The following is a 27,764-nucleotide window of genomic DNA, read 5'->3' as shown; positions in this document are numbered from 1 at the left end:
CATTGTCTTCCTTCATTACCTGTGGACTTTCCTAGGTCTGTACCTTAAAATTAAACTAAAGTACAAAATTACAATTCAAATATCATGATTGCAACTTTCTATAAACTCTTTCTTGACTCTACACACAAGAAACATGACAGCTACACATACACAGCAAATGGAATATTAGATAAAATCAATGTAAATTATCAAATAAACTAACAAAAAAGAAAATAAAGGTACCTATATGGAAAGTTGGGGATATCATATTAAAACAATTTTAAATATGCAAATTCACAAGTCGTTTGACAACCACAGCCCATATGAAGACACAGTAGAATGGATTATAATCTTGCTCCATTTTGATATTGTTCTAATCATTGTGTGATGTCACCAAAATTGATTGTTTTTCAAAAATGTATGTACTAGCTAACAGCTCTTTTCAATGCAAAATATTCATATACTTTGATCATAAAGATGCATTTAGATTAGGGACATAGAATTTCAAATATCATGACATCCTCTGTACTTGGCCCGACATAGCCAGGTGGTAAAGGCACTCAATTCACAATCCGAAGGTTGCAGGTTCGAATCCCCATCACACCAACCATGCTTGCCCTTTCAGCCATGGGGTGTTATCATTCATTATTCATTGGTAAACGAGTAGCACAAAGTTGGTGGTAACTGGTGATGACTAGCTGTCTTCCCCCTATACTTACACTGCTAAATTAGGGAAGGCTAGTGCAGATAGTCCTCATGTAGTTTTGAGTAAAATTCAAAACAAACTAAACTAATCCTTTACTCACCATGTGGCCCAAGTAACACTATGAAATATAATCATGAAGAAACTAGAATGAAACTTGTATTCATGTTATCTCATACAAAGAAATACTGATAAAACTGATGAATGTAATACTTATGACATTCAGTACTATTCAACTTTTTATATAAGTACTGAAAAACTGTCTTTGTATAACATATAGATTGTTGAAAGCATGTGGGGTGGTGGAGACTTTGGACATAACCTTAAAAAAGTTTCAAGATGCATGGTTATCAGACAGAGCATGGACAACTGTGGCAACATGGACTGTAATATGTAGTACAAGACAAAGCTGTGCATCTATCATTCTTTTAGTTAATACAAAATTGTCAAAATTATTGTTTTCAGTGTTCCTCATTTGAATGCTGAGTGGACTCTTAACTTTTAATGTTTTGAAATAATGTAAGATGTGTTTTTGCTAGCTGGCAATTGACAGACTACTCTTGTAGGGAAGCCAGAATGTAATATCCAGAAAGCTATCTCTCCTGACAATAAATAAGATGAAGGCCACAGGCAGTTACAACCTAGGGCTTAACTTTGAATGGACACATGTAAGATATGCTTATGCTCAAATATGGTATGTTTTTATATTTTCTCTTTGTTTAGAAATCCATGTCTACCTCTTTAAAGGAAGATATTTAGAACAGAAGGGTTAAACAAGGATTTGAACTCTAGAGAATATTTAAGACTTTAAGAATAGTAAAAATTTTGCATAGATATTTGTGAAAGTTATGAATTTAAACTTTCTGGTAGTGTGTTTTTCTTCTCACTTGTAAGGTCTCCAATGATTACATTTTGTAAAATCAATAGTGTTTGTAAGAAGGTTTAAGCAGATTAACAAGACAATTTTATCTAGAAGTCACAGGTATATTTGGGAGCAAACATTTGGTTAGGGCAAGTTGAGTAACTACAATGCCCTCAAATTAAAACTTAATACCTATAGTTATGATATGATTGGTCATAGTGTGCAAAACACACTTAGCATACAAATCATGCTATTAATAAGAGGATATAGTGGTATACCCCCTCAGAAAACTGTGAGCCAAAAGTGTTGTTAAAACATTTGTTCTGCATAAATTTAAAAATGGAAAACCTTTTGAGAAGCATGAACCAGTTTTGTATCCACTTATGTTAGACGTATGATTCCAGTTAATATTATCAGTGGAAAGAAAGGCAATGTTTTTGGCTCTCACTGCAGCATTACTTTCAAGTGACAATGCTCTTATATCAATAACTAAATATTGTGTTTATCCTTGATGACACTGATGTAAATTACAATTGTATCAGAATGTTCTAGCTTGTACTAGTCTCAGATGAAAAAAAAGTGTCATTGCTACATCAACAAATCTGCAAGTCTTTTGAAGGAAGGTTACTATAAGATAGTAAGAATAAACTCCTGGATGTCTATTTTCTTTTTCAAACACTTTTGGCACTATTTATACAATCAACAGCTTGAGGTGGATGTGTACAATGCTAACTGACAACTTTGGTAAATATGTAATCTCAAGTGAAGGACCACCAGCTGGATAACTAACCCAGAGTTTAAAATTCTGATTAGGTTTAAGAGTATGATGAGCTTATTAGGCCAACATGGTTAAAAATATTTTTTTCAAGAATATCCTTAACTAGCAGTATTATAAAAAAAAAAAAAAACTCTAGTTTTCAAGTTATGATAGGTTTATTCAAAAGTCTTATACATATTATGAAAATAACCTTTTCTTTACTAACATTATTTATTCATTGAAAATTTCATTTAAGAATGTATATTCTCTGTGCTTTGAAAAGTTTCTTTCAAGATCACAGCGTAAGCAACAACAATCGATGGCTTAGTGTTCCCATTATACAAAAGCACAGCTTTCAGACTAATGTTAGATGAGTCAATAAAATGTCTCCATTCTTGAGGATGATCTTCAGTACCTAATTCTTCTATCCTTGCATCAACACATGTATAGAAACACAAAGTATCTTGCATGCTGCAGTAATAAGAAGGGATTTGATGGTGACCTTGGCAAATTGCATCTCTTATTCTTGAAGTTCCATTGCTGTAAATAAGAGCCAGGAAGTTTCCTGTGGTGCTTCAATAGATACAAATTATGAATAACATCACTTAGCTATTCTTGTGTGATCAGATGAGGCAGCTTATGCTAAAGTGCCACAGAAACAGAATTACTAGATGAAGAGGATAAAAATGATTCATTGTCTTCTTTACAAGATAATGCTTCTGTTTTCTAATTTGCTGGTGGATGTGATATTGAAAGACCATTCACATGAGGTACTAGTTTCATTGCAGATGCAATATGTGGATATTTAATATACTGTTTAGATTTACCTGAATATACATAAACATTACTCATGCAATAGCAGTCAGATGACCTTATGGTTCACATTGTATGCTAGAAATTGCAAATGGTGTACTTGCTCTCTTCTCATTCAACTACTGTGTCAAACCAGAATGTGGCAATTACATAATGCACACATAGAGCTTAATGTTTGTATTTTTTGCATTAATTTTCCACTCAAAAGAATTGTAGTATGTTACATTTACTTTGTGAAACTGTAATATGTTTTCTACAAATGCAACAGCAACTGTTTGGGTGATATTTGCACTTTTGAACATTACTTGAAATGGATATAGCGAGTATTTCTAATAATTTTCTAAAAAATATAAAATAATTTAACTTTACAGAACTAGAGTTTAAACGATTTTAAAAAACAAATTTTACAGAAACTGATTTTATTTTTGGTATGATGGAAGCAAGTAGATCAGACTTTGTTTTGACTGTGCGTAGAGCACGGTGAAATGACCAACTGAGTGAGTGAGAGGCAACTAAGAGAAAAGCACCTGACTCTTCTATTTTTTATGCTCAATCAAGAAACTTCTCTATTGTTCTAGCAAATTGAGTACATGAAGGTTTTGTTATTCATGGTCAGAGCAAGTGAGCATGAAAATGAAGGAATAGTGGTGCAATTTGCTACAATTATATTGTGAACAAATAGTACATATGAACAATATATTTGAAACTTTACACCAGTATAACACAGTGAATGTTTGAAGTCATAAAAAATGTGTTTTTTTACTCATTAAACTGTTCAAATAAACTAAAGTTCATGACCTGTTTCATAAGTTGATTACATGGTATATTTCACATAGTGTTCATAAAATATTGAGATATTACAGTAATTCAAAGGCAATGGACACAGTCTAACTACATTTCTGAAGCCAGCATCATCAAATTATCATAAATCCCTTGAATGTTTCTTCAGTTGCAAATTTTTTGTTGTTCAGTATTATCTGCTACATTTAACATATTCAACTAACACATTATTTATCAATGACAGTGTAATTATAGGAAATTACATACATATAAAACAACCTCAAAATACTGAGTAACACATACAACTAAAAATATCACTCACATAGGTATAACAAATTATAATACTTATTAAAACAAATAAATTAAATTCATTATCATGCTAGTAACACATACATAAAACAGCAAATGTCCTAACAAAGCAATGAAGTATCCCATTCATGACATAAATCCAACTTGACTGAATTCCAATCTCTGCTTTCTACCATCAAGCCAACTTATTTCTACAGACATGAAGTTTCTAACAAGCCTTTTATTTGGCATTTCATCAAATGCATTCCAAAAATTCAGATACATAAAATCCACACCCATATCCTCATCTATGTAAGCAGTAACCTCTTTTAAAAGATGTAAAAGATCCATAATCAAGATTTTTCCAAGGAAAAACTGTGCTTACTATCCTACAAAATTCTAAACTTTGTTAAGCAACTTTGCAAAGCATTTTTTATTCAACTTTAAAAAAGTTTTCCCCATCAATGGCTTAAGACTAATAAGCATATAGGTACTATGACAATTTTTATCACCTCCCTTGGAAAGAAAAGTAACATTCGCTAAATTCCAATGTCCTGAAACATGCCCATAAATCATGGACTTAGAAAAAGATAATGAGATATTTTCAACTATTCTTGGCTTGGCTTATAATTTTCTGTCCCAGTCAATTTTGTATTGCACTATTCCTATTTTTTTCAATTGCATAAACCTGTCAATAAAACTAGTGTCAAGACAAGTTTAAAGTTTTCCCCAGTGAAATGAAGCATCATTTTCTTTAGTATTCATATTCTTTCTTTTTGTGAGAAACAAGTGTATTGTAAACAAAGAAACAAAATAAATCAACAGTCACAAATAACACAGTAAAAATGGCAACATTTTCTTCCTTTGAATACTGGCTCGGCATGGCCAAGTGTGTTAAAGCAATTGACTCATAATCCTAGGGTTGCAGGTTCGAATCTCAGAAGCACCAAATGTGCTCACCCTTTCAGCCGTGGGAGCGTTATAATGTGATAGTCAATCCCACTCTTCGTTGGCTAAAAAGTAGCCCAAGAGTTGGCAGTGGGTAGTGATGACTAGCTGCCTTCCCTCTAGTCTTACATTGCTAAATTAGGGACAGCTTGTGGAGATAGCCCTCGAGTAGCTTTGTGCAAAATTAAAAAAACAAAACCTTTGAATGCTATGCTTGATGTTTTTAACTTTAAAAGAAGCAACAATTTGGTAAAATTTGAATAAACACCACCAGCAATGGAAACTGTATCTTCTTATGATTATAAATTCCAACTTGAGCTGACTATGAAACTATGAAAACAAAAAACGTGATTTAAAAAATGCTGAGTTCTTAGTTTTGTCAAAGAAAAATAAATGATATAGGTTTATTTCATCACAAAACAGGTCATGCAAGAAACATTAATGTCAGATTAATTCAGGTTTTGAAATAACCACACCAGGATATTATAAGCAACCACCATATCACAATACATTATTTTAAATTAACATCTGTTTTATATAAGTGGTTGCAGGACTTCAAATGCCATTGACTAGTTACTATATTTTGATTCAGTGAAAAACCTATATTGAGTACACAAAAATAATTATAGGAAAAAAATATATAAATATATGCTTGTTTTACACAAAGAATGTTTTTAAATTTTTCTTGTTAAATGTGTAAAATTAATGATATAAACAATTCCATTATTTTGTTGTTTTTTTAATTGTATTTTTAGAGGAGTCTTAAATTATTTTACTTGATAATTACAGATTTCTATTTACTAAAGAGATACTCAAATACATGTTATTAATTCATATCAAACTGACATTCTTTGACATTAATTGCATTCTTCGGGGATTATTACTGCTAAATATTTTGCTACCAAAAGGGGAACCCAGTAAAGTTTTAAGAGCCAGAAAGGTTTAACCAAACAAAGAAAAACAGCAGGTTAAATGTATTCTCAAGATGTGTATAATCCCATATAAAATCCAGTTATCTGTACATCAAAATGAACCTGATACCACAAGCATTAAAGTTTATAAATTTACAAAATATATATGCATAAACCTAAGACATGTCAAAAGCAGTCTAAACAAAAGAAAGTCAAAATGTAAATGCTATTCCAGTTTAATTCCATCATAACTAATGCATTTTTATTGGAATCTCAGAGTATTTTGTACTAAAAATATATTTCTAGTCCAAACCTGTGAGCTAGAAACTTGAGATTTGGCTTTATTTGTTGTTTCCTGGCATTTCTTTACTAACTTCTTGTGTTCTTGCTTCAGCTGTAACAGACTTTGTTGCTTCTGCAATATAGTGTGTCGGAGAGAGTCCAATTTTTTGGATAATTCAAATACCTTCTGATCCAAACATTCAGTGGCTGCCTGTGTTTAATAAACCAAAAAAATGCTATGAATTAAAAAACTATTATCCAATAGTTGTGTTATAGCATATTACTTATTCAAATCTTTACTGTTCAATAATATTTTATCATGCATGGAAAACAACAATACAGTACTTCATTTAATGTTAAATATTAATTTCTCAGAAGTTTTAAAAGACCTTCTGAGTACACAATAAAATAGTTATAACTTCAAAATCTTCTTTATAAGTATTCATAACAACAGACAAACAAGGCACCTTTTTTAGCACATTTTGCTGTTATCTAAATTACAAATGAATCAGAGTTCTATCAACAAACATTTCAATACACAGTATTTATTTAATGCCACCTCTTTACAGTGTGATAAAGAACTACACCAAATTATGTTACATGCTGACAGTTTGCACTGACTTGTTGTCATCCAATCAAATAAAATATACCACATAGTATATAGCCTATAAAGTAAGAGAAATTTTAGTAGTCCACAGACCAGAAAGTGAAACCATGTCTCACCACAAATGGAATTTTATACACCCACTTGTTTTCACTGAACTTTTTTTGTACAAAAGGAAAGTTTAACTATTTTCCTAGTTTTTATTCCAGTTTTCAATATTTTTAACTCACATTTTTTAAATTACTCATTGTATTTCAATAGGTTTTCTTTTTAGAAAACAGAAATTGTTACAATTTATTACCTAAAGATTAATTTCCCATACTACAGGTGGATAACAATAGTGCAATGTCTAAAGAACTAGCTTTACAATAAGTATAAAGTTTGTGCTAGATGCAGCTCTTTCCCACAAAAAAAATCAACTAAAAAAAATAATTGTTTTTAATTATTTTTAATTTATTTTCCTTTTGTTTGTTTGTTTTTTGGTTAACCATAAAGCTACACAATGTGCTGCACCCACCATGGATAAGAAAACCTAATGATTAGCATTATAAACAGGGGCATAGATCCTGGGGGGATGAGGGTATACTTCCCCCCTCATTTTAGGTGGGGATATGGTGCATACAATCAACCCCCCCTACAGTTTGGTCTGTTGAATTGTTTTATTGCATCACAGGCCTACAAATTATGTGTTTGTTCTTATGATTCTCATGTTCTTCCCCCCTCATTTTAGGTGGGGGATATGGTGCATACAATCAACCCCCCCTACAATTTGGTCTGTTGAATTGTTTTATTGCATCACAGGCCTACAAATTGTGTGTTTGTTCTTATGATTCTCATGTTCTTACCAATCAAATTACATAATTAGGCCTAGATATAGGCTTTTTCAGTAGCCGAAATGTACATCTTAATATAGGCGTGGTTCTAAGCTTTTCAATCTAAGCGATAGTTCGTAAGTATCAGTCAGTAGGCCTAAGTATACATGCAAGTATCATGGCAACAAGATTACTTTGTGACTGCATGTTTACAGCTCTCAGGTTCACGTAATCTGAGATTACCAATTTGCAAATTGAATAGTCCACATAAGTGGTTGCAAAAATCATCCCCCCCATTGGGTGTAAATAATCTACGTCCCTTATCATGGCAACAAGATTACTTTGTGACTGCATGTTTACAGCTCTCAGGTTCACGTAATCTGAGATTACCAATTTGCAAATTGAATAGTCCACATAAGTGGTTGCAAAAATCATCCCCCCCATTGGGTGTAAATAATCTACGTCCCTTCACACTTACTGTTGTGCTATGCTTTAGCTTTTCTATACTTGGAAAATTACTAACAGCAAATGACTGTAAAAACAATCTACAGACTTACAACATTGGAATCATGGTTTTGATACCCTTAGTGGGAAAAGCACAGATAACCCATTGTGTTGCTTTGTACTTAACTTCAAATAAACAGTTCTATTCTTTTTAACAGAAACAATAAGTCACATGAACTAAAAATTAGTTTTGTCATACAGATGAGTTTGTTATAGAATGTTCTTAACCCCATGTTCATTATTATTAGTAGTGTGTCCAGCACAACAAAAATGTACTCCTATATAAATGTATAAAATGTTTATTTTTTTAAATAATTTTCTTCTGAAATTGATTTAAATACCAAACATTGGAAATTTCTTGGGCTCATGTTATAAAATATTCATGCCAAATGATTTACAAATTTCAAAATTACTTCACAATATCAAATGTTTAATAAGCATTTCAAAGTCAAAATGGTAAATTGAAGGTGCTTTACAAAATTCCAAGAAGGATAACTGTTAACACATGTAATTAATATTTATCTAATAACTTTTAGTTCCTTTCATCTGTATGTAAAAAAAAAGTATTAAAAACTTTCATCAGAATGATAATGTTGACCAATAATGGGGTTCTACTCATACACATCTTGTTAGAGAGTCATTAATCAAGATCCAATAATACTGGAAATCATTCTTGTCCATCAAAAGGAACAAAAAATATTGTCCAGCTAATCATGAGTGAGTAGGGAAGTCATAATTTTCCTATACTGAAAATGTATTTCTGATAAGTTCTTGCTTCATCTCACATAAATAACTATTCCATTCAGTGCTGCCCTCTTTTTAAAATATTTTCACATGCCACAAGCCTTGCAGTTCCCACTAATCTTTGAATCAGCTGAATCAAATGCACCTCTTTTGCAATTCATCATGCAATGACTTTCCACCAATAAGAGTGCAACACTGAAGACACATGTGCATCCCTCCATTTGGGGTGGAAGATTAGGAAGTGTGAGAAGTGACAAGTACCTATCAGAAGTACATTTTCAGTACAGGAAAATTATAACTTCTAGTACAGTACCTCTTCTCACATAAATAGCTAGAATCCCACACCATAAAGATGGAGGGATTAGTGAAAGGAAAGAAAGAAGCATTCTTCAAAAATGTCCAAAGGGAATCCCCAAATATTAGATTCTTCTAGTAGAAAATCATACATGGGAGACTGCACCACTTCTGTACAAGGCATACACTTCATTCATTGTGGAAAGATGTTGAATATATAGGCAGAAAAACAGAGTAACACATCCACATGGGAGAAAAATATGACAGGACAGACCTGACCCTATGATATTTACTAAATTAAACCCCAAAAAACATAAAAGTGGGTAAGATTAAAAAATGTACCTCTAGGTGTATTGTGGCTACAGCTTGACAATTCATATACAGTGAAAAACTACATCCAAAATCCAGGCTACGAGAAACCAACATCCATGTAAGAGTAGGAAAAAGGATCATACTGTCTTCATCTCAAATTCATGAGAACAGAGGGAATCTCATATCCCCCAACTTATGAATTTGGCACATGATAACAATGTGAAAAACTGAATAACTGATCTGGAAACTGACATCTGGCATCAAAAAGATGTCTGTGTAACACAAACAATCTCATCAAATTTAACATGACAATAACCATACCAAGCACAGTATCATCCTTCAAATAATAAAAGCATCAAGGAATAGTGGAAAGGGAAGAACCATAGTAATCTGCAAGTATCTCAGTTGTAACTAACATGCATGAAGTAACAAGAGTATAAATGAGTGAGGGAATAAAAACATCAGTAATTCATACATGAGGATTTATGATGATTGGCTCAACTCTAAATCCAAAACCCAGCCACTGGGAATCAACATAAATGTGGGGATGTAGGATGAGGGATTCAAATTAAAGGGGTGAATTGCAAATCTGATGGCATGCTCCAATGTTTCGCAATGAAGAATATCCCTTCATATACACCAGCAGAATATCACTGCACTGCTCTCAACTGAATGGTTTTATAATCATTTATATGTGTATGTGTGTGTGTGTATAAAGTATATATTACTTGTATTTCATTGAAACATTCAGGAGGATGCCTCCATGTTCCATCACCCTAGCACCTTGGAACAAGAAAGTGGTAAGTACTCTCAAAACTCCACTAGAAAAAAAGGGGGAAGAAAGTGTGGTGGAGAGTCTGGAGGAAAGACATCACCTGAAACAGTGCAATGAGTGACCACAAAACCCTATTTTGAAAAGCATATCATATAGATATATTCAATAAAAGGCATGACAGGAATGGGCAGCTATTCCCTTCTGCTCTACCTATGTAGTCTATTGGTGAGTTCAATCTGTAATGGGCAAAATAATGAAGCAAACATATCACAATCTTGTGGAACACCCTATCTCAGCAGTGTTTTTTTTTACCATGGAAAACATAATATCTAAGTTGAAATGATCTTACAGTGCAGATTTGATTAGTTTAAACATACCTAGATAGGCATCACTCACCACAGAGCAGGATCCATAAAGGAAAACAGGAAAAATCCCCTGAAAAATAAGAGGTATATATACTAAAATGTAACTTACCCAGTCACAGTCTTATGAAAGAGTGAAGAATGGCAACAGGTGGATGATGGTAGAAACAGTTACCCAAAGGAAAGAATGGAAGAAGAGCATGAGGTATAGTCCCAGAGTTTGACAGATGAAGCACCTCCAACAGATAACAGGGTAGACTGACTGAAGGGAAAGGGAAATGTGCATGATCAGAGTGAAGACACCAGGAAGTGATGAAAGGAAGAAGGGGACAAAGAATAAAAGGTTAATCAAATTACGGTCCAGAAACAATCCCAGAAGAAGAAATAATGTAAGGGGAGGAAGCCATGGGAAATGGATGCAATGGAAAAAAATGAAGCAATCCACAGCACATACAAGACAAAGAAGGTCATCTGGATACCACTAAGAAGAAATGTGGAAGATAGTAAGAAAGTCAAAAGTCAAAAGAAATATATCATATGAGTTATTAAAATAGAAGTTAATAAAACTGATCCTGAACAAAGGAAACGAATCAAGCTCAAAGAGCCAAGTGAATGAGAACAAAGCTGACCAGGAAAGACTTGAATCTGAGTGTCATGATGAACAAAATTTGAGGAAGACTAATGGAATGAGAAAAAAACTAATGTTTTAAATTGGATGTGAGCCTGTCTGACCTTAATGACAGCCAATGCAAGTGAATGATGAACCAGATACCACAAAAAAAAAGCAACTAACTGGGAAGTGATAAGATATTAAAAAAAAATTCATGTAGAGGAGTATCCCACTGGAGGCAGATCTACCAGAAATTAGAAGAATCAAGAGGTCACTCCTTGGATGAAAGAGTGTCAAAAATGGAAAATATATGAGCAATGAGGAGAAAGCAACTGGAACATGATTCTAAAGGAGATGTATGTCAAATGTGTGGATTCAAAAAAGGAAATCCACTGTTTACCACAAAGGGAACAATAATGCATGTCCCCTTGGTGAGTGATATAAACCATTATCATGGCAGAGTCAATATAGTAGAAACGTTAACAAACTGGGTGGTGAAATAAACACATGTATTTGACATTATGTGTAGAAAAAAATATACTTAATCTAATCATCAATTAACCTGTAAAAATAACCATGAGTAAACTGTAAATAACAAACACTTGTTAAGCCAAATCAAACAGTGCAGAACAAAAGATATCACTAAGCACTAAAATAAAAATCATAACCTAATAATAAGTATGTACAATATTGTGAGAAGTTTGTTTGGACCCCATTTCTAGAGTTCCACATAAACCAAGTGAAGAGAAAAAAGGATAAAAGATAAATAATAACAGAAATGAAATAGATGTGATTTAATAAAAATAATTAAAGTGTATAGTAATGATAACATATATATGAGACATAATATGGAAGAAACACAATATAATTACATTAATGACTGATATACCAGTAAGTTGAATTACAGGTAATCCTAAAATAACAAAGATCCATGGAAAGCCTAAGTGAATAGTACAGGAGAAAACATACAACCCAAATTATTTAATACAATGCATGGTAGTACAGTCTGATACAGTCAAACATTTTATTGAAATTCCATTGTGAAGATAAACCCACAAGTAATCTTGTGAATCATCCCATATCTGCAATGTGTGTTGCATGGCTATTGAAATATAATATGTAAGTCAATATGGCATTAGAGTGAGAATTTGTTCTGTTAAAGAATACCTGGTCAGGCATCAATAGAGACAAAGCAAGATCCAAATATGCAATAATAAAAGGGAAAGGGGCCTTGAAAATGAAATAAATTAGAATAAATAATCTACCCAAAGTCTCATTGAATTCTGAAAAATGGTTACAGGTGGAAGACAATAACCATCAGAGGAAAAACCTTGATCTGATGCAAATAGTGAGGGATGAACGTACCATGGATAGTCCACATGCCCGACTAAAGAGGTATCTCAAAGGGATAAGAAAGATGAAATGCCAAGGAAAAGGTAAGGTGTTGGACTGGATAAAAATACACCCAGAAACAAGTCCATGAAGAAGACAATAAAGAAGAATAAGCCAATTGGAACCCAATTAGAAAAGATGGTGCAAGGAGAAATATCATAGATCATGAATAGAGGATGACTGCCAAGAAAGAAGATGGTAGGAAAGGACACCACAGAAGGAAATATAACAAAGAGAATCACATACAGGACATAAAAAATCTCTGTATCAAGCCAAGAATGAAGGTTTGAAACATAACAAAAAGAATGGAAAGTGGCTAAATGTAACATTTATCCTCATGAACCCCCAAAGAGTTAGGAAGGAATAACAATCCAGAGAAAGAAGAAGATATGTAGAAGCATAAAAAGTACATGAAATATCGATGGCAAATAAACAGACCACTAAAGTCCACAAGCACAGAGAAGAAGGAAAGAAGACATAAAGAATGCTGAAACAAGAAACACTGGAAGAGTGGTCACAACATAGACAAAATGAAGCAGTGCAGAACCCTAATATTAATTGTATCTAGAACGGCAGCCCACTATACCAAACAACGAATCTGATGGGAATATCTCAAAACGTAAAGTGTATGAGAAGTATATACCTGCAGAATGAGAAAAAATAAAAGATGTTGGTCAGGGTCACTTGCAAATCCAAGATCAAGAAGACAGAAGACCCGACATAAAAGTCAAGTGAGGAAATCTGTATGACAAACATTGAGTTGATCAGGAGAAAACACCAGACCAAATAAACCAATGACAAAAATTTCCATTTAAGTTATGACATTTTAGTGAAGTAATGGTGAATGAAACAAGCCAGAATGGAGCTAAATGTCAGAATAAGCCAATAACCAATGGAAAAATAGGCATAAAAATGGAGGACAAGAAGGTCCAGATGTAACACTGGTGGCAAAGAAGTGATGGAATTAGAGGAAGAGGTAATGGAAGAAGAGGCTGGAGCTGATGAAGCTATGAAAATCACAGTGGAGATGGCCAGGAAGGAGTTACCAGAAGGACGGACCATGAAGTGCCACAAATGACTGAAATCACCTGGAAAAGAAAGAGAATGTGAGGATAGAAAAATATGTTGTTCCAAACTTGGCTGAAAACATTAGTAGCCAGAACAAGAGGATGAAAAATGGAGACCAAAACCAAGAAAATTATGTAGTAAGGTACAGAGAAGTGCCTCAATGTGAGGAGTATCCCATTAAAATAAAGACACTAGAAAACTAAAGGATCGAGAGACCACACCATTAGAAAGAAGTTGTATGAACAGGAATCTTATCCATGAAGAGAGTGAAAGCACCCACAATATGACACACAAGGATATTAATATCAATCATGTGAACCCAAAAATTAGATCCAACATTTGAATACTGAATGATAAAGAACAGGTGCCATCTGGTGATAGAGATAAGCAACCACTGAAAAAAAGTCAGAATGGATCATTACCAGATTATTTCTGATCAGACAGAAAAAAAATATATCAGAACATAACACACAGCAAGAAGCTCAAGAATATTAATATGATTAGACCTCTCAGCTTCAAACAAAAACCCCAAGTCCATCAACTGTATAAATTGAAATGAGTCAGAGGAAGCAAGATGTGTGTAAATACAAATGAACAAACCAATCACTTGAACGTTTGCATATCAGATGCTAGTGTTTACAAATAAAAATATCATTTGCAACATGAGTAACATAAATGTTTTTTTCAATAAAATACTAATCATTCAAATTTCCTTTATAACACAAAAGTACCCAGTCAAATATTTGTGTTGTGGCTGTATGTGTTTACATATACAAAACACTGATCAGTTATGAATCTTTTATGTAGCAGCTACTTCTGTTGATACAGAGCTGTACAAGAGAACCATGTATTTTCTACTCCTTTAATTAATATGTACATATTTTTATGTTTTTCTTTTACTAAAGTTTGAACATAAAAAGTCATTCAAATAAACAATTTTAGCTTTGTTTCTTTCTTGTTCTGTCTGGGAACTCATCTGCCAATTGGCAATTAGCCAAGATAGGTCACATTGCCCAGAAACAGAAATATATGTTTTCTACTGACAAGTCAGATAATGGCCCCTAGCTTTCCCCCTGTTCACTTCAAGGACTTGAGTACAAGTAAATAAAGGTCATGTGTTGAATGGCTTAAGTTGTTACTATACGTTTTAGTATTAAAAATCAGGTTTTTCCCTGCTAATCAGATTCTGCAGAGATTTTAGATTTTTGCCGAGACTAAAGACTCCAAATTTTTCTTAAGATCTGAAGGGACTTTTAGATTGTTTAAAACTATTGTAATTTTTACTTTGATTTTATTTTAGTTTAACTTGAGTTTAGATTTACTATTGAAGTTTAATCACACAGAAAACACACATATTTAACTAAACAGAGACAGAGAACTCACTGAATTTTCGCTTTTATTCTCTCTTTCACCAGTCCAACATGCAACAAGAACACTTGTTCTTTCATGAATAAATGATGTAGTTGAGCACCTTTTGGCTTTGCGTCTTTCTTCAAATCAATGCTGATTAGAGATCAAAAAGATGCTCAGTCATACTCTACAGTCTAGTATCTTAGTTTGCCTAACTGACTGCTCTGTGGGAAAACTGTTCTACTGAACAGAAATACCACACATATAGAATAATCATAGCTCCAAACTCAATTGTAAGAGATATGTCTATTTTAATCTAATACAGATCACTCAAACTTTCTGTATAGAAGTTATGCTTCAAAATGTGTGTATGTGTGTAGCACCCATCTGTGTTTACAAAGAGTAAATTATCCCTCAAATGTCTTGTGCAACAACTGTATGTAATTATATTATTAACAAAAATATTCATTACACAAACATTCTGAGTATGAAGCAGCTGATTAGCTTTCAAAGTAAAACCCTAATCAATAAAAACCCTTGTGTAATAGTTGTCTGACATATTCAATAAAAAACCCTTATGTAATAGTTGTCTGATATATTCAACTTTAAAATATATTTATATGGAGACAGAGTTTGGTATTGCATGACATTATTACATTTAATTTTTACCTAATAGTTTATAAGATAGTAACAAATTGGCTTAAAATCTGAAAATGTAGAGGATTCTTTCAAATTGAGAATAGGGTCAAATATCAGCCTCGAAAACAACCTGGATAAAATCATATTTGTGTTTATACATAAAACAGAGTTCAGTGAAATATTTTAGCTATTGGCTTTCTTAAATTAAAGAACACAGAAAACTGTTAATGATGAACTTTCAAATGTCATGGTTAGCAGCTACCTTACAAGAAATCACAAATAAAATCAACTGTGTCAGTCATTTATTTTAAAAAAATAAATCATCAACTTTGCTCAGTTTCGTTTTGGCATCCTCAACTAACTCTACTAGTATGTATCTTAGCATGCACATGTCTAAATGATACTTATACTGAAGTACATCAAACCAATGAGAAGTCAATATTAAATGACAAATTAGTAAATGTGACTAAATTAATTACCATTAAATAGCCTTCATATTTGAAACCTATCTTTCTCTGAAAAAGAACTTACTTATCACGTTGTAACATATTGCAAGACATCAAGTGCCATGGTAGTAACTTGCTTATCACAATTAAATTAATATAACTTTCATAAAGAATACTTACTTATAATACATTACCCTGTCCTAATCATAATACAAGAATACTTAAAATACATTACCCTGTCCTAATCATAATACAAGAATACTTAAAATACATTACCCTGTCCTAATCATAATACAAGATACTTAAAATACATCAACTAACATGAATGTAATTTTCTACTGTATACTTATTAATTGTAAGCAAATTAATCACAGTTTATTCAATGCATACATAAACTTATTTATTACAACATCTATTTACTGCTGGCATATAATTTATAAAATTAAAAACACTTGTATTAATGTCACTTGCATCATAAACATAAGATTAAATACATTAATTTTTCCACTGGTTTCTAATATAAGTTTATTAAAATGAGTATTAATTTGTAGATTAGTGAGTTCCTTGAAATATAATGTTTTTATTTGATAAATATAAATAAAATAAAATAAATTACTTGTGGGACAATATGAAACAATAAAGTAACTCACTTACTTGTCCCATTTTATTTTTCATTACAGCTGCTTCTTTTTGATGGTAATAGAATGACCTTTTTATGACCTGTTCATCACTCTGTCCAAAGAAAGAAAATTCCACTATTATAAACAAAACAGCATGTATCTTTGTTTTTAAAATTATTATAAAACTGACAACATTATTACCATTTGGTTATAAGAATCTTTTTAATTTAATATGTTGTAGTAATAAGACTCTCTCACCTCTTTCCATTCAACAATTCCATGTAATATCTCATGATCAGTTTATTTCTAATTCCTCTTGATGTGGATTCCTGTACATAGTAAGGGGACCTCCCAGAGAAGGTTTTGTTCTTACAGTTTACCTCCTCTGGGATCTACACATCCATCTGGTGTTTGCCATGTGTGGTAACCCATGAAGGGGAGGAGAGAATCCTGGTGATTGAGGGGTCCAACTCCAACACACCACTTTGGCCTTGAATTCCTATAAACGGGCAGTTTTGGGGTAGCCCCCCCAGGATCAATCGGCTAGTCCATTTGGGCCAGGGTCAACTGAGTACCAGCATAGGACGTCCACAACAGGTGTTGTGGACATTGTGTCTGACACTGGTGTTCAGGTATAGTGCTCACAAAACCCTGGCGTCGCTGCAGTCACTGCAGCGTGTCCCCTTGTAGGGCTCCATGGTGGGTGGGGTCAGTGGGCACCGAAAATTTTTCTATTTATTATGGATACTCCTAAGACAAAAAAATAGTACAACTTGAAATCATTGAGAAAAACCTGACTACTGGAAAACGGCCACGCACTGAGGGATCTATACAGCCTAACTCACCACTTGAATCTGTCCCGCAATTCCTAATTTTACATTCCTTACATGACAAACATCTAGGGCAGATGTCCTGATTTTTTATTCAGAAGGGCATAGAAGGGCTTGCTGGCTCTCCTAAGTCGGTAAAAAAGCTATGTTCTGGAGACATCTTTGTGGAAACATCTTCATTACAGCATTCCAAACTCCTCCTGACATCAAAGGCCTTGGGGTCATACCCATTGAAGTTACTCCTCATTCCACTTTGAATACTTCCAGAGGAGTCACAGTTGAAAGAGATTTAAGAATGTCCCCGAATTGGAGATCCTTTCAGGTCTCACAGCAGTATGCCAAATCTTCACTCAAAAAGATGGAATTCTGGAACCAACAAATGTTCTAATACTAACATTTACTGTATCACGTCCTCCCACCACAATAAATGCAGGATATATGAATTGTAAAGTGTGACTTTATATTCCAAGTCCTGTACGATGTTTCCATTGTCAACAATTTGGTCATTCAAAACAATCTTGCCGTGGTTCCTTGACCTGTGTCCATTGTGGTGGTAAAGACCATAATGCCATTGAATGCCAACTCAAACCACATTGTATAAATTGTAATGGTACGTATCCTCTTATTTTACCTCTTGCCATGCCATAAATGAGTAGAAGAAAAAGAAGTACAACATCTCAAGACAGTTAACAATCTCACTTACACAGAGGCTCAAAAATTATTATTACCTATTCCGACCAGAACTTATGCTGCTGTAACCCGTTCTACTACTACAGTAGGAGTCCAAACACACCTTACCCCATCCCCTACACAATCTTCACCAGCAAATCTTAATGAAATACTTCCCACAATCAACACAGTTCACGAATCAGTGTCTTCTTCCATACCTGTCCTGACCACACCTTCCAGTCATTGCCAAACTTCACCTTCTTCAAGTCAAGATGTTTCCATGGGGTCTCCCTCTCTTGATATCCCAAGAATTAAGCAAACAACTCGTTCGCGAACCTCAATCATTAGTACATGTACCAATAAATTCAGACCTGACCATTTGAGCTACAGCAGGATCCATAGAGGGCAACAGACCCACATCCAATAAAGAAAAAAAATGCATTTGTAAACAGAAGAACAGTCTACTGTCTTCTCCTCTGAAATATTTACACATGGCCACACTAATCCAATGGAACTGTCGAGGTCTCCAATCAAATGTGACTGACATCAAAGATCTGATTGCCTTTTATCATCCCATATGTCTTTCTTTGCAAGACACATTTCTACAGCCTACAAATACAGTTACTATCCACCACTATCCATTATACCAGAATGACAGGCTATGTGTAGGATGGGAACATGGGGGAGTTCCATTGCTGGTTGATCAACATGTGCCCACCCACTCCCTATCATTGACCACACCCTTGAGGGCTGTAGCGATCTGTGTCTCCTTGGGTTGTACCATCACTATCTACGCTCTATACCTTACACCTGAAATGCATTATAATCAATCAGACCTCAATACCCTCATTGAGCAACTGCCTACCCCCTTTTTAATCTTGGGAGATTTCAATGGGCATAAACCCCTCTGGGGTGGCTCCTGTACTGATATGAGAAGGTGTGCCATAGAGCATATGCTCCTGAACCACAACCTGGCTCTATTCAATACTGGCTCTTACACATATTTTCATGCACCTAGTCAGTCAAACTGCATTGCATTTCAGCAAGCCCATGCACATGCTTGGCAAGTTAGACATCAAAGCCAGAAGGATTCAATACACCTCCAGCATTTCTTCAACCACCAGCACAAAAGTTATATGGGCTAAGATCCAGAGAATGAGTAAAAGATATACTTCTGCCCCCCTCTCTATCTTAATATCTGATGGCCATGAAGTTGCAGAAGCACAGAGCATTGCCAATACTCTTGGGGACTTCTCTCGTGTATCTAGCTCTTTGAACTTATTCCCTTCCTTTTTAGCCATTAAAACACAGTCGGAGCATCTGCCTCTTTCCTTTTCATCTCACCATTCCTATGACTACAATCGCCCTCTTACACTGATGGAACTCAAACTTGCTATTCAACGGTCTGGCAATACATCAGTCAGACCTGATAATATACATTATGAGATGTTATGCCACCTTTCCCAGAACTCTCTTACTATTCTACTAGTTGTCATTAATCAGATATGGCAGGAAAATGTCTGTCCAGATGCTTGGCGACAAGCTATCATACTCCCTATTCTGAAACCCAGAAAGGATCCAACGATTCCTTCGAATTACCATCCCATTGCTTTAACAAGTTGTCTCTGTAAGATCTTAGAGAGGATAATCAATGACTGCCTCATTTGGTTTCTTGAATCAAACAACCTCCTCTCACCTACTCAGTGTGGGTTCCGAAGACAACACTCTACGATAGACCACTTAATTTGCCTTGAAACATCAATTAAAGAAGCCTTTTTAAGGCAACATCTTGTTACTGTTTTTTTTTTATTTAGAAAAAGCTTACGATACAACATGGAGATATGGCATCTCACAAGATCTTCACTTGTATGGATTGCGTGGAAACTTTCCCCTTTTCATCCAGCAATTCTTAATGAAGTGCTGATTCAAAGTCCGTGTGGGCTCAACACTTTCTCATTTTTTCCAACAGGAGCTTGAAGTCCCTCAGAGCTGTATTCTAAGTGTCACACTTTTCATTATAAAGATTAATGGCATCAGTGAACAGCTACTCCCAACAGTTGCAAACAGTCTTTTTGTTAATGACTTTCACATCTAACGTCAGTCATCAAACATGAGGTTTATTGAACGGCAGCTACAAACTGCAATCAATCAGATACTGAAGTGGACCACGGCAAATGGTTTTAAACTTTCATTCTCTGAAACTATTTGTAGACATTTCTGCTGCAAACAAGGGATCCACCCAGACTCAGAACTCTGTCTTGATAATGTTACAATTCCTGTCATCCCTGAGGCAAAATTCTTAGGTCTTATATTTGATTGTAAATTAAATTTTATATTGCACATCAAGCAACTTTGCATCAAATGTCTAAAAGCTTTGAATATTCTCCATGTCCTCTCTTCTACTTCATGGGGAGCAGATCAATATTCCATGCCCAAAATTTATCGTGCCCTCATCTGATCCAAACTTGACTATGGGTCTGTGGTTTATGGTTCTTCCAGAACCTCAGCACTGAAAATGTTGGATCCTGTCCATCACCAGGGACTTTGGGTTTGCATTGGAGCCTTTTGTACTTCTCCCATGCAAAGTCTGTATGTGGATTCTCATTAACCCCCTCTATATATTTGCCATTTGCAACTGTCTTTAATGTATGCTTCCAAACTTCGATCCTCATCACTGCATCCTACCTGGCATTGTGTTTTCCAACCACAATCGATCACACTTTTTAATAACAGAAAATCTTCCATTGTTCCTTTTAATCTCCATATCCAGGCACAATTAGAAGATTTGGATTTATCCTTGAACAACATTGTAGTTTCTTCAAATCAGCCTATTCCACCATCGCAAATTACTGTCTCCAATTGTAACCTATCTTTGGGTCATCTGAGGAAAGCAGGTACACCCGACTGGAAATATCGCTCTTTGCTGAACATCTTTCATATGATCCATCCATTCCTATATATACAGATGGTTCCAAATCGGGTGACTCAGTGGGCTCAGCCATGGTTTGTGACAGTTCGATTGTGGCACACAGACTCCCCCCTACAGTTTCTGTTTTCACTTGCAAATTGTATGCCATCTCTCTTGCCCTAAATCATATTGAAATAATGCAATATACAAATTGTACAATATATACGGACTCACTCAGCTGTCTGTTGGCCCTGGAATCATTTCGTGATAGTCACCACCCTCTTCTCATCAATATCGAAAACAAACTGGCCCATCTTTCTCTCTCATTTCTCTCCGTCCAATTCTTTTGGATACCAGGTCATGTTGGTATTTGTGGGAATGAGCTGGCCAACAGAGCAGCAAAGTCTGTCTGTTCTAGATCTATCATCCCAGTACCCATTCCATGCATGGACTATGATCCAGTAATCAAATCCAGACTGTAAACCAGATGGCAGGCAACCTGGAATGAGCAACACAATAACAAGATTTTTTTCAAATCAAACATTCTCTTGGTCTTTGGCTCTCTTGCTTCTGTAAGGATCGAAGAGAGGAGGTTGTTTTGGCAAGGCTACGCATTTCTTACAGTTTTTTAACCCACCACTTCCTTTTATCTGGAACTGCTACACAAATGTGTGGTCCACGTGGCACTCAGATCACAATCATCCACATTTTATTATCATGCCATGGTTACAACCTAGAATGACAACGCCATTTTAAAAATATTTATAAGGCGGGTTTGCCCTCGACTTTGGCCCATGTTATTGGTGATACTGCCTATCTCACTCATGTTTTTACATTTTTAAGAACCATTGGTCTTTTACACTTAATTTAAGGTTTTTATCAGACTATATAATGTTTTAGCATGATTTATTTTACACATTTTAATGTTTTAACACGATTTCTTTTACACATTTCAATTTTTATTTTGACTTGAACCCAGGACTGGTAAGGCCAACTTCGGGTGACTGACTGCAAATTCATTCTTGATGCTTCAGTCTTCCTGGCAAGTCTTAATTTTACATATTTTAGTTTTTATTTTTCTTTTGAACTGAACCCAGGACTGGAAAGGTGACTGTCAACAAGGGTGTACTTCTTGCTTCAGTCTTCCTGGTAGTTCCTAATTTTACATATTTTATTTTTTACCTTAATTGCCCTATACCTATACTGTACTTCATCTTGTCTGGCACAGATAGCCTTAAAGCTTTGTGCCAATAAACAATGAATACCTACATACCTATCTAACTAATTATTTAAGTATTTCAGATATCAATCTATTGATTAAAATTGTACACATTTATCTGCATTGCAACAGAACCCTTACACAACTGTTCTTTCACTACAGAATCCTATCTTATAAAAACAACTGTTTATGTACATTAATGCATTATAATAAGAAAAACATAGGTTTCAAAACCCATAATGTAGTTTAAGTGTACTATTGAATACCACTGTAAAACCAGTATGGAAGTAAGTAGAAAGTACTTAACCTCTGTCTCGTGAGGAAAAGGAAACTGTGTTAGTCAAGTGTACCATGATGGTTTATATCAACTATCAAATAAAGGACAATGAAATTTCAGCCACCACATCATTAAGGCAGATACATTGATAATTATTTTCGTCTAATGGTTCACACTTATCTTACCAAAAATGATCAATGACTTTGTATATTTGAGTGTGATTGGGTGTTATATATTGCTACCATAAGAAAAATAAAATGTTAAATTTGCAAAACCTGAAAGAAGGGGGACAAATATTCCAAATATAATGCAAAATAGTCAAAGAGAAGATAGGATCTAAACACTTAAAATCTGTGGGGTCTCTAGAGTAGGTATATTGTATAATAATATCTCTCTGTGATACACACTTATAAGGGTTGTACAGTCAGATATAATTCTTGTTTGTTTTATGCTGCTTGGAAGGTTAAATTTCCCTATTAAGAAAAATAACCTATTACAAGGATAGACATCATAGAGCAAGGAAACTACATCTATCACTACAAAAAAACTAAAATTTAAAATGATTAAAAAAAGAGTTAATGAAATAGAAAGCAGATGAGATGTTTAAAGTATAATTGCATTATACAGTGGGAAGATAACATTTAAAGAACACTGTTGATCCTTCCCAAACACAATATAAAACGAGTCAAGGGTATAAAATCAGAAGGGAAGAATTCACGGAAACCAATTTCACATTTTAAAAAAATTCAAAGGTTAAAAATTGAAGGTAACATTTGATTCTAAAGAATCAAAACAATGTCTTGTTAAGAAAAGTAACTAAAATATACTGAAAAGTGATCATGAACAAAAGACCATAATTTTGCAATAGTAAAAAAAGTGGAAAAGTACAAATTCATGGAGAACTCAGATTGTTATAGCAGATATATATAATGTGAAATATTAGAAGAACAGAAATTGCACAGTTTACCTCAACATTTTGAATAATATATATTTGAAGAAATCATATCAATTTCACATTATACAGAAAATCTTGAGCCAAAGATCAAAGTGAGTAATTAATGCCCAATTTTGAGACAAAAGAACACCGTCATACTTAACAGAAATAAAACTGTGAATCAAAGATTGAGTTAAATAGAAATGTGCCACTAAATACATCCAGCTTAGGAATATCCAATAATAACAAAGCTAAGAAATAGGTTGCTTGTGCTCTGTCCACTACAGTGAACTACACTCTGGATTTTGGCATTGTAAGTATAAATTTATTGTTGACCCATTGGGAGACTAGTATAAAGGAAATATACATTTTGGAAAGGGTTCTTGAATATATTAAAGTTTTTAGGGTCACTGCTTATTTGGCAATGAGTACTACAAAATACTTTAAAGGATGATGCAAAAGAACAAATAAAAGTAGCTAAGTGGACATCAGTAATACCTCAAAAATATTATTCTAATTATTTAAATTATTTAATTAAAAATAATACTTTAATAGTTATTTAATTTTCTTGAGTTAGTGCTTAGTTTTGCAGAAACCTTAAGAATCTAGATTTTTAAGAAAATGTATATATACATATATATTTAACTTACTGTTTCAGCCTTGCGTAGCTGTCTTTGTAAACTTATTAGCTCTTGTCTTAAAGTTGTAATTTTTACTTTATTTTGTTGTTTTTCATCTTCCTTCATTTCTTGAGTAGCTCGATGCTCTCCCTCTTGAAAAATAACAAATAAACATATTTTTAAGTCATTTCTGTTGTAAATGAAGGGAAAAATACATCTGTAAACATAATTAACCTCCAGCCAAACAAATCTGGCATAATGCTTTCCACATCTTTATAAATAAATACAAATGTAAACCACCTTCAACTTATGTAATACACAAATATTTATTTTCAGTATCAAACTAAAATTTAATAATAATAAATACCTTCCTACACATGTAACCATATGTAATTCATCTATACTGCACTGATAACTGAAACTTATCTTCTTCTACAAATTTGTAACCAAATCCTGTCAAAATTATATGGCAAAACTAAAACTATATATTCATGACAAGTATCAATAGAAGTGTACATTATAGTGCAGCTTTATGTGATATAATATTACATCCAAATTTTAATTACTAGAAACAGCTCAGAAGAGTTCATTCTCATTTTGTCTACTTCCATTTGGTCTAATGTAATCATATACCAAAATAAATGTTTTACATTTTTCTGTAAATTTGGTATGGCACTTCACTGTAAATGGAAAAACTTTAAAGTAGTATTATAATTTCTTGATAACAAGCTGGGTTTTTTTTTTTATCAAAGTGTAAATGTTTTTCACCTAAATAAATGTGAAGCAATAAAATATGAACAACACTACACAGCAGCACATGTTCCACATTAAAAAATGATGTGAAAGGTTAATGTGTAACAGTCATACATAATCAAACATAAGTCAAAAATCTATCTATAGGATAATAAAGTTTGATATTGAAAGAGATTCTCACAAACAGATGGAAATGACAGAAGACAGGCTTAATGCAAAAACAAACAAAAATATTCTCACTTAAAAGCTGAATATGTTTCTTAAAGGCATCAGTTTTAGAGAACATTTGGGATTTGTGCAATCTGGGGTTGGTTGCTACAGGTTGACTGCTCTGCTCCATAATTAAAAATTTCTCCCACAATTGAATTGTACAAGTTAAACCTGAAATATTAAAAATTAATTTTTTACCATGGTATTATGTACTACTAACTCAATTAAACAAGTTTACAACTGAATTATTTTAACTGAAAAATTAAAAACAGTAGCCTTATATTCAAGTTCTAAAGTTTTACTATCTATTTAATTATTATAGTTTACAGCAAATTATAAATTACTCAAAACAGTGCAACATTGGTAGCAAGAAATCATCTTACAATTACCAACACATAAGTGACCTAGCTGATTAACTTCTATAGTGGACTTTAAATAGCAATTCAGTTTATCTTCCCGGATGTTTCACCTTGTAGTTATAGTGCATGTTATACAAATATCATAAGAATCCTATGTAAAACAAAAAATGTTAGTTTCTTATTATCTTTTTTCAAAGGGAACACACAAAGTACAGATACATAATACAATGTCACACATTTCTACAAGTGTTACAATATAAAAATTAAAAGAAAAGAAAGGCTACTTAAAACTGTAGAAATTAATTCTATGAATGGTTAGGCCTGGACCATATTTTTGCCCCAGAATAGCCAAAGATAAAACCCTCCATTCACATCTAGGAAATTAGATGCAGTTTCCCAAATTATATTGACTAGTACATATTGATAACAAAAATATATCTAATACCCTACTAAGTTTTCTATCACAGACTACACTTAATTAATAAAATCGGTTTTTAACTCAACACTTTTTGAAATAGAAACTAATGCTCCTGATATTATATTAGATCAAGTTAAAAAGTTCATTTTTCATCAATATGTATAAAAGTATTAAGTTTATTTAAAAATTAATTCATACAAATTCAATATTCCTATTTGACAGGTAATTTATTCAAAAGTAAAACCACTGAGCCCTATGGTGTACACAAAATTTGAAAATATATATTAAGTGTTATTAAATATTGTAACTTCAAGTTAAATCACAAATTTACTAAATATTAATTTTCTTTAAAGATTCCCTTCACAAGTACTTTAATATTATTTATCACAAATAAAATATAAAAACAGTGGATCATAATGAAGATTTTTGTTAATCACGAAACACTCATACGTATCGTTATTCATCTTACTTGCATTTCACCTTTTCTTTTGCTTGTTGCCATACTTAGCTCAGTGATACAATATTTTGCTTTTCTGAACTGTATCAAGTAGAATAATTCAGAATATAGAAAACATCAATCATTTGAATAATGGATTGGATGACGCTCATACTGTTATCAATGGGAACAAAGATAAATATGTAGTAATAAAAATTGTCAAATTATAAGTGTTAATACTGTTATAAACTCAGGATTATAATGAGTTTATGTTAACAAACAAATAAATAAAACATTCAATTTTTTTTTACTTTGGGTGACTATATTTTCAAAACATTTACCTTTCATCATATTAAAATTTATTCAATTTTGTCATTTCAAAGAAACTTGTATATAATAATATTATTGGAAATATATATTGGAACAACACAAAAGCTACAGTCCAAAGAACAGGGGCCTGGCCAAAGAACATGGACAAGCGCGTAAGGCGTGCGACTCGTAATCCGAGGGTCGCGGGTTCGCGCCCGCGTCGCGCCAAACATGCTTGCCCTCCCAGCCGTGGGGGCGTTATAATGTAACACTCAATCCCACTATTCGTTGGTAAAAGAGTAGCCCAAGAGTTGGCGGTGGGTGGTGATAACTAGCTGCCTTCCCTCTAGTCTTACACTGCTAAATTAGGGACGGCTAGCACAGATAGCCCTCGAGTAGCTTTGTGCGAAATTCCAAAAACCAAACCAAAGAACAGATATCAATAAAACTGTATTCATGTGAAGTTTTCCTACTAAGCATTTTTAATCATTTCAAAACATTAATTTTAAGTCAGATACATAGAATTCACATATTAAATGTGATTAGTTTTAAATTTTATAGCAAGTTTGAGCAATATGGCATTTCAAAATGGTTCTTATTTCACTCATAATTGTAGAAATAAAAATAAACCTACTTTATTTATTTACTATTCTTTATTAAAGTTTAATAAATTATCATAAAAAATTGCAAGATAAAATACTTATTTTTCTATATTATTATTCTCCTCAAAACTTAATAAATTCTCATAAAAAATTACTGCAAACACTATTAGATAATCATATAAAATTCTTATTTTTTTGAATCGCCATCGCCTAGGCTTACAATTTTATATAACGTATATGAGTAATAACAATATCAGAAATTTGTGGAATCACTTTAGGAAGAAAGGCTAGAAAATTTTTATATTAAGAAATATAGCAAAAATTTGTGGCATATTTTGCGTACAGTCTATTCATTAAAAATGCTA

The 27,764-nt window shown here is 33.4% G+C and overlaps 1 protein-coding gene across 5 annotated transcripts in view; it reads right to left on the bottom strand.

Annotated features, from left to right (window-relative positions):
* Positions 1-26,741, bottom strand: part of LOC143227708 (outer dynein arm-docking complex subunit 3-like) — a 56,949-nt gene extending 30,208 nt beyond the window's left edge. For 2 of the 5 annotated variants that reach the window (XM_076459026.1, XM_076459030.1), the window contains exons 1-6: positions 26,522-26,738; positions 25,306-25,446; positions 24,343-24,464; positions 16,890-16,967; positions 10,765-10,803; positions 6,355-6,534 (exon numbers count right to left, since the gene is read on the bottom strand). In XM_076459026.1, coding sequence (XP_076315141.1) covers positions 6,355-6,534; positions 10,765-10,803; positions 16,890-16,967; positions 24,343-24,464; positions 25,306-25,405 — 519 coding nt within the window. In that variant the 5' untranslated portion in view covers positions 25,406-25,446; positions 26,522-26,738. Of the gene's footprint in view, positions 1-6,354; positions 6,535-10,764; positions 10,804-16,889; positions 16,968-24,342; positions 24,465-25,305; positions 25,447-26,250; positions 26,435-26,521 lie in introns of those variants that run through there. The other 3 variants (XM_076459027.1, XM_076459029.1, XM_076459028.1) reach the window with 3 other exon arrangements.
* Between the last annotated feature and the right edge of the window lie 1,023 nt (positions 26,742-27,764).

The sequence above is a fragment of the Tachypleus tridentatus genome, chromosome 1 (assembly GCF_004210375.1).
Source record: "Tachypleus tridentatus isolate NWPU-2018 chromosome 1, ASM421037v1, whole genome shotgun sequence".
Taxonomy (NCBI): domain Eukaryota; kingdom Metazoa; phylum Arthropoda; class Merostomata; order Xiphosura; family Limulidae; genus Tachypleus; species Tachypleus tridentatus.
This window is presented reverse-complemented; position numbering and strand designations above follow the sequence as displayed.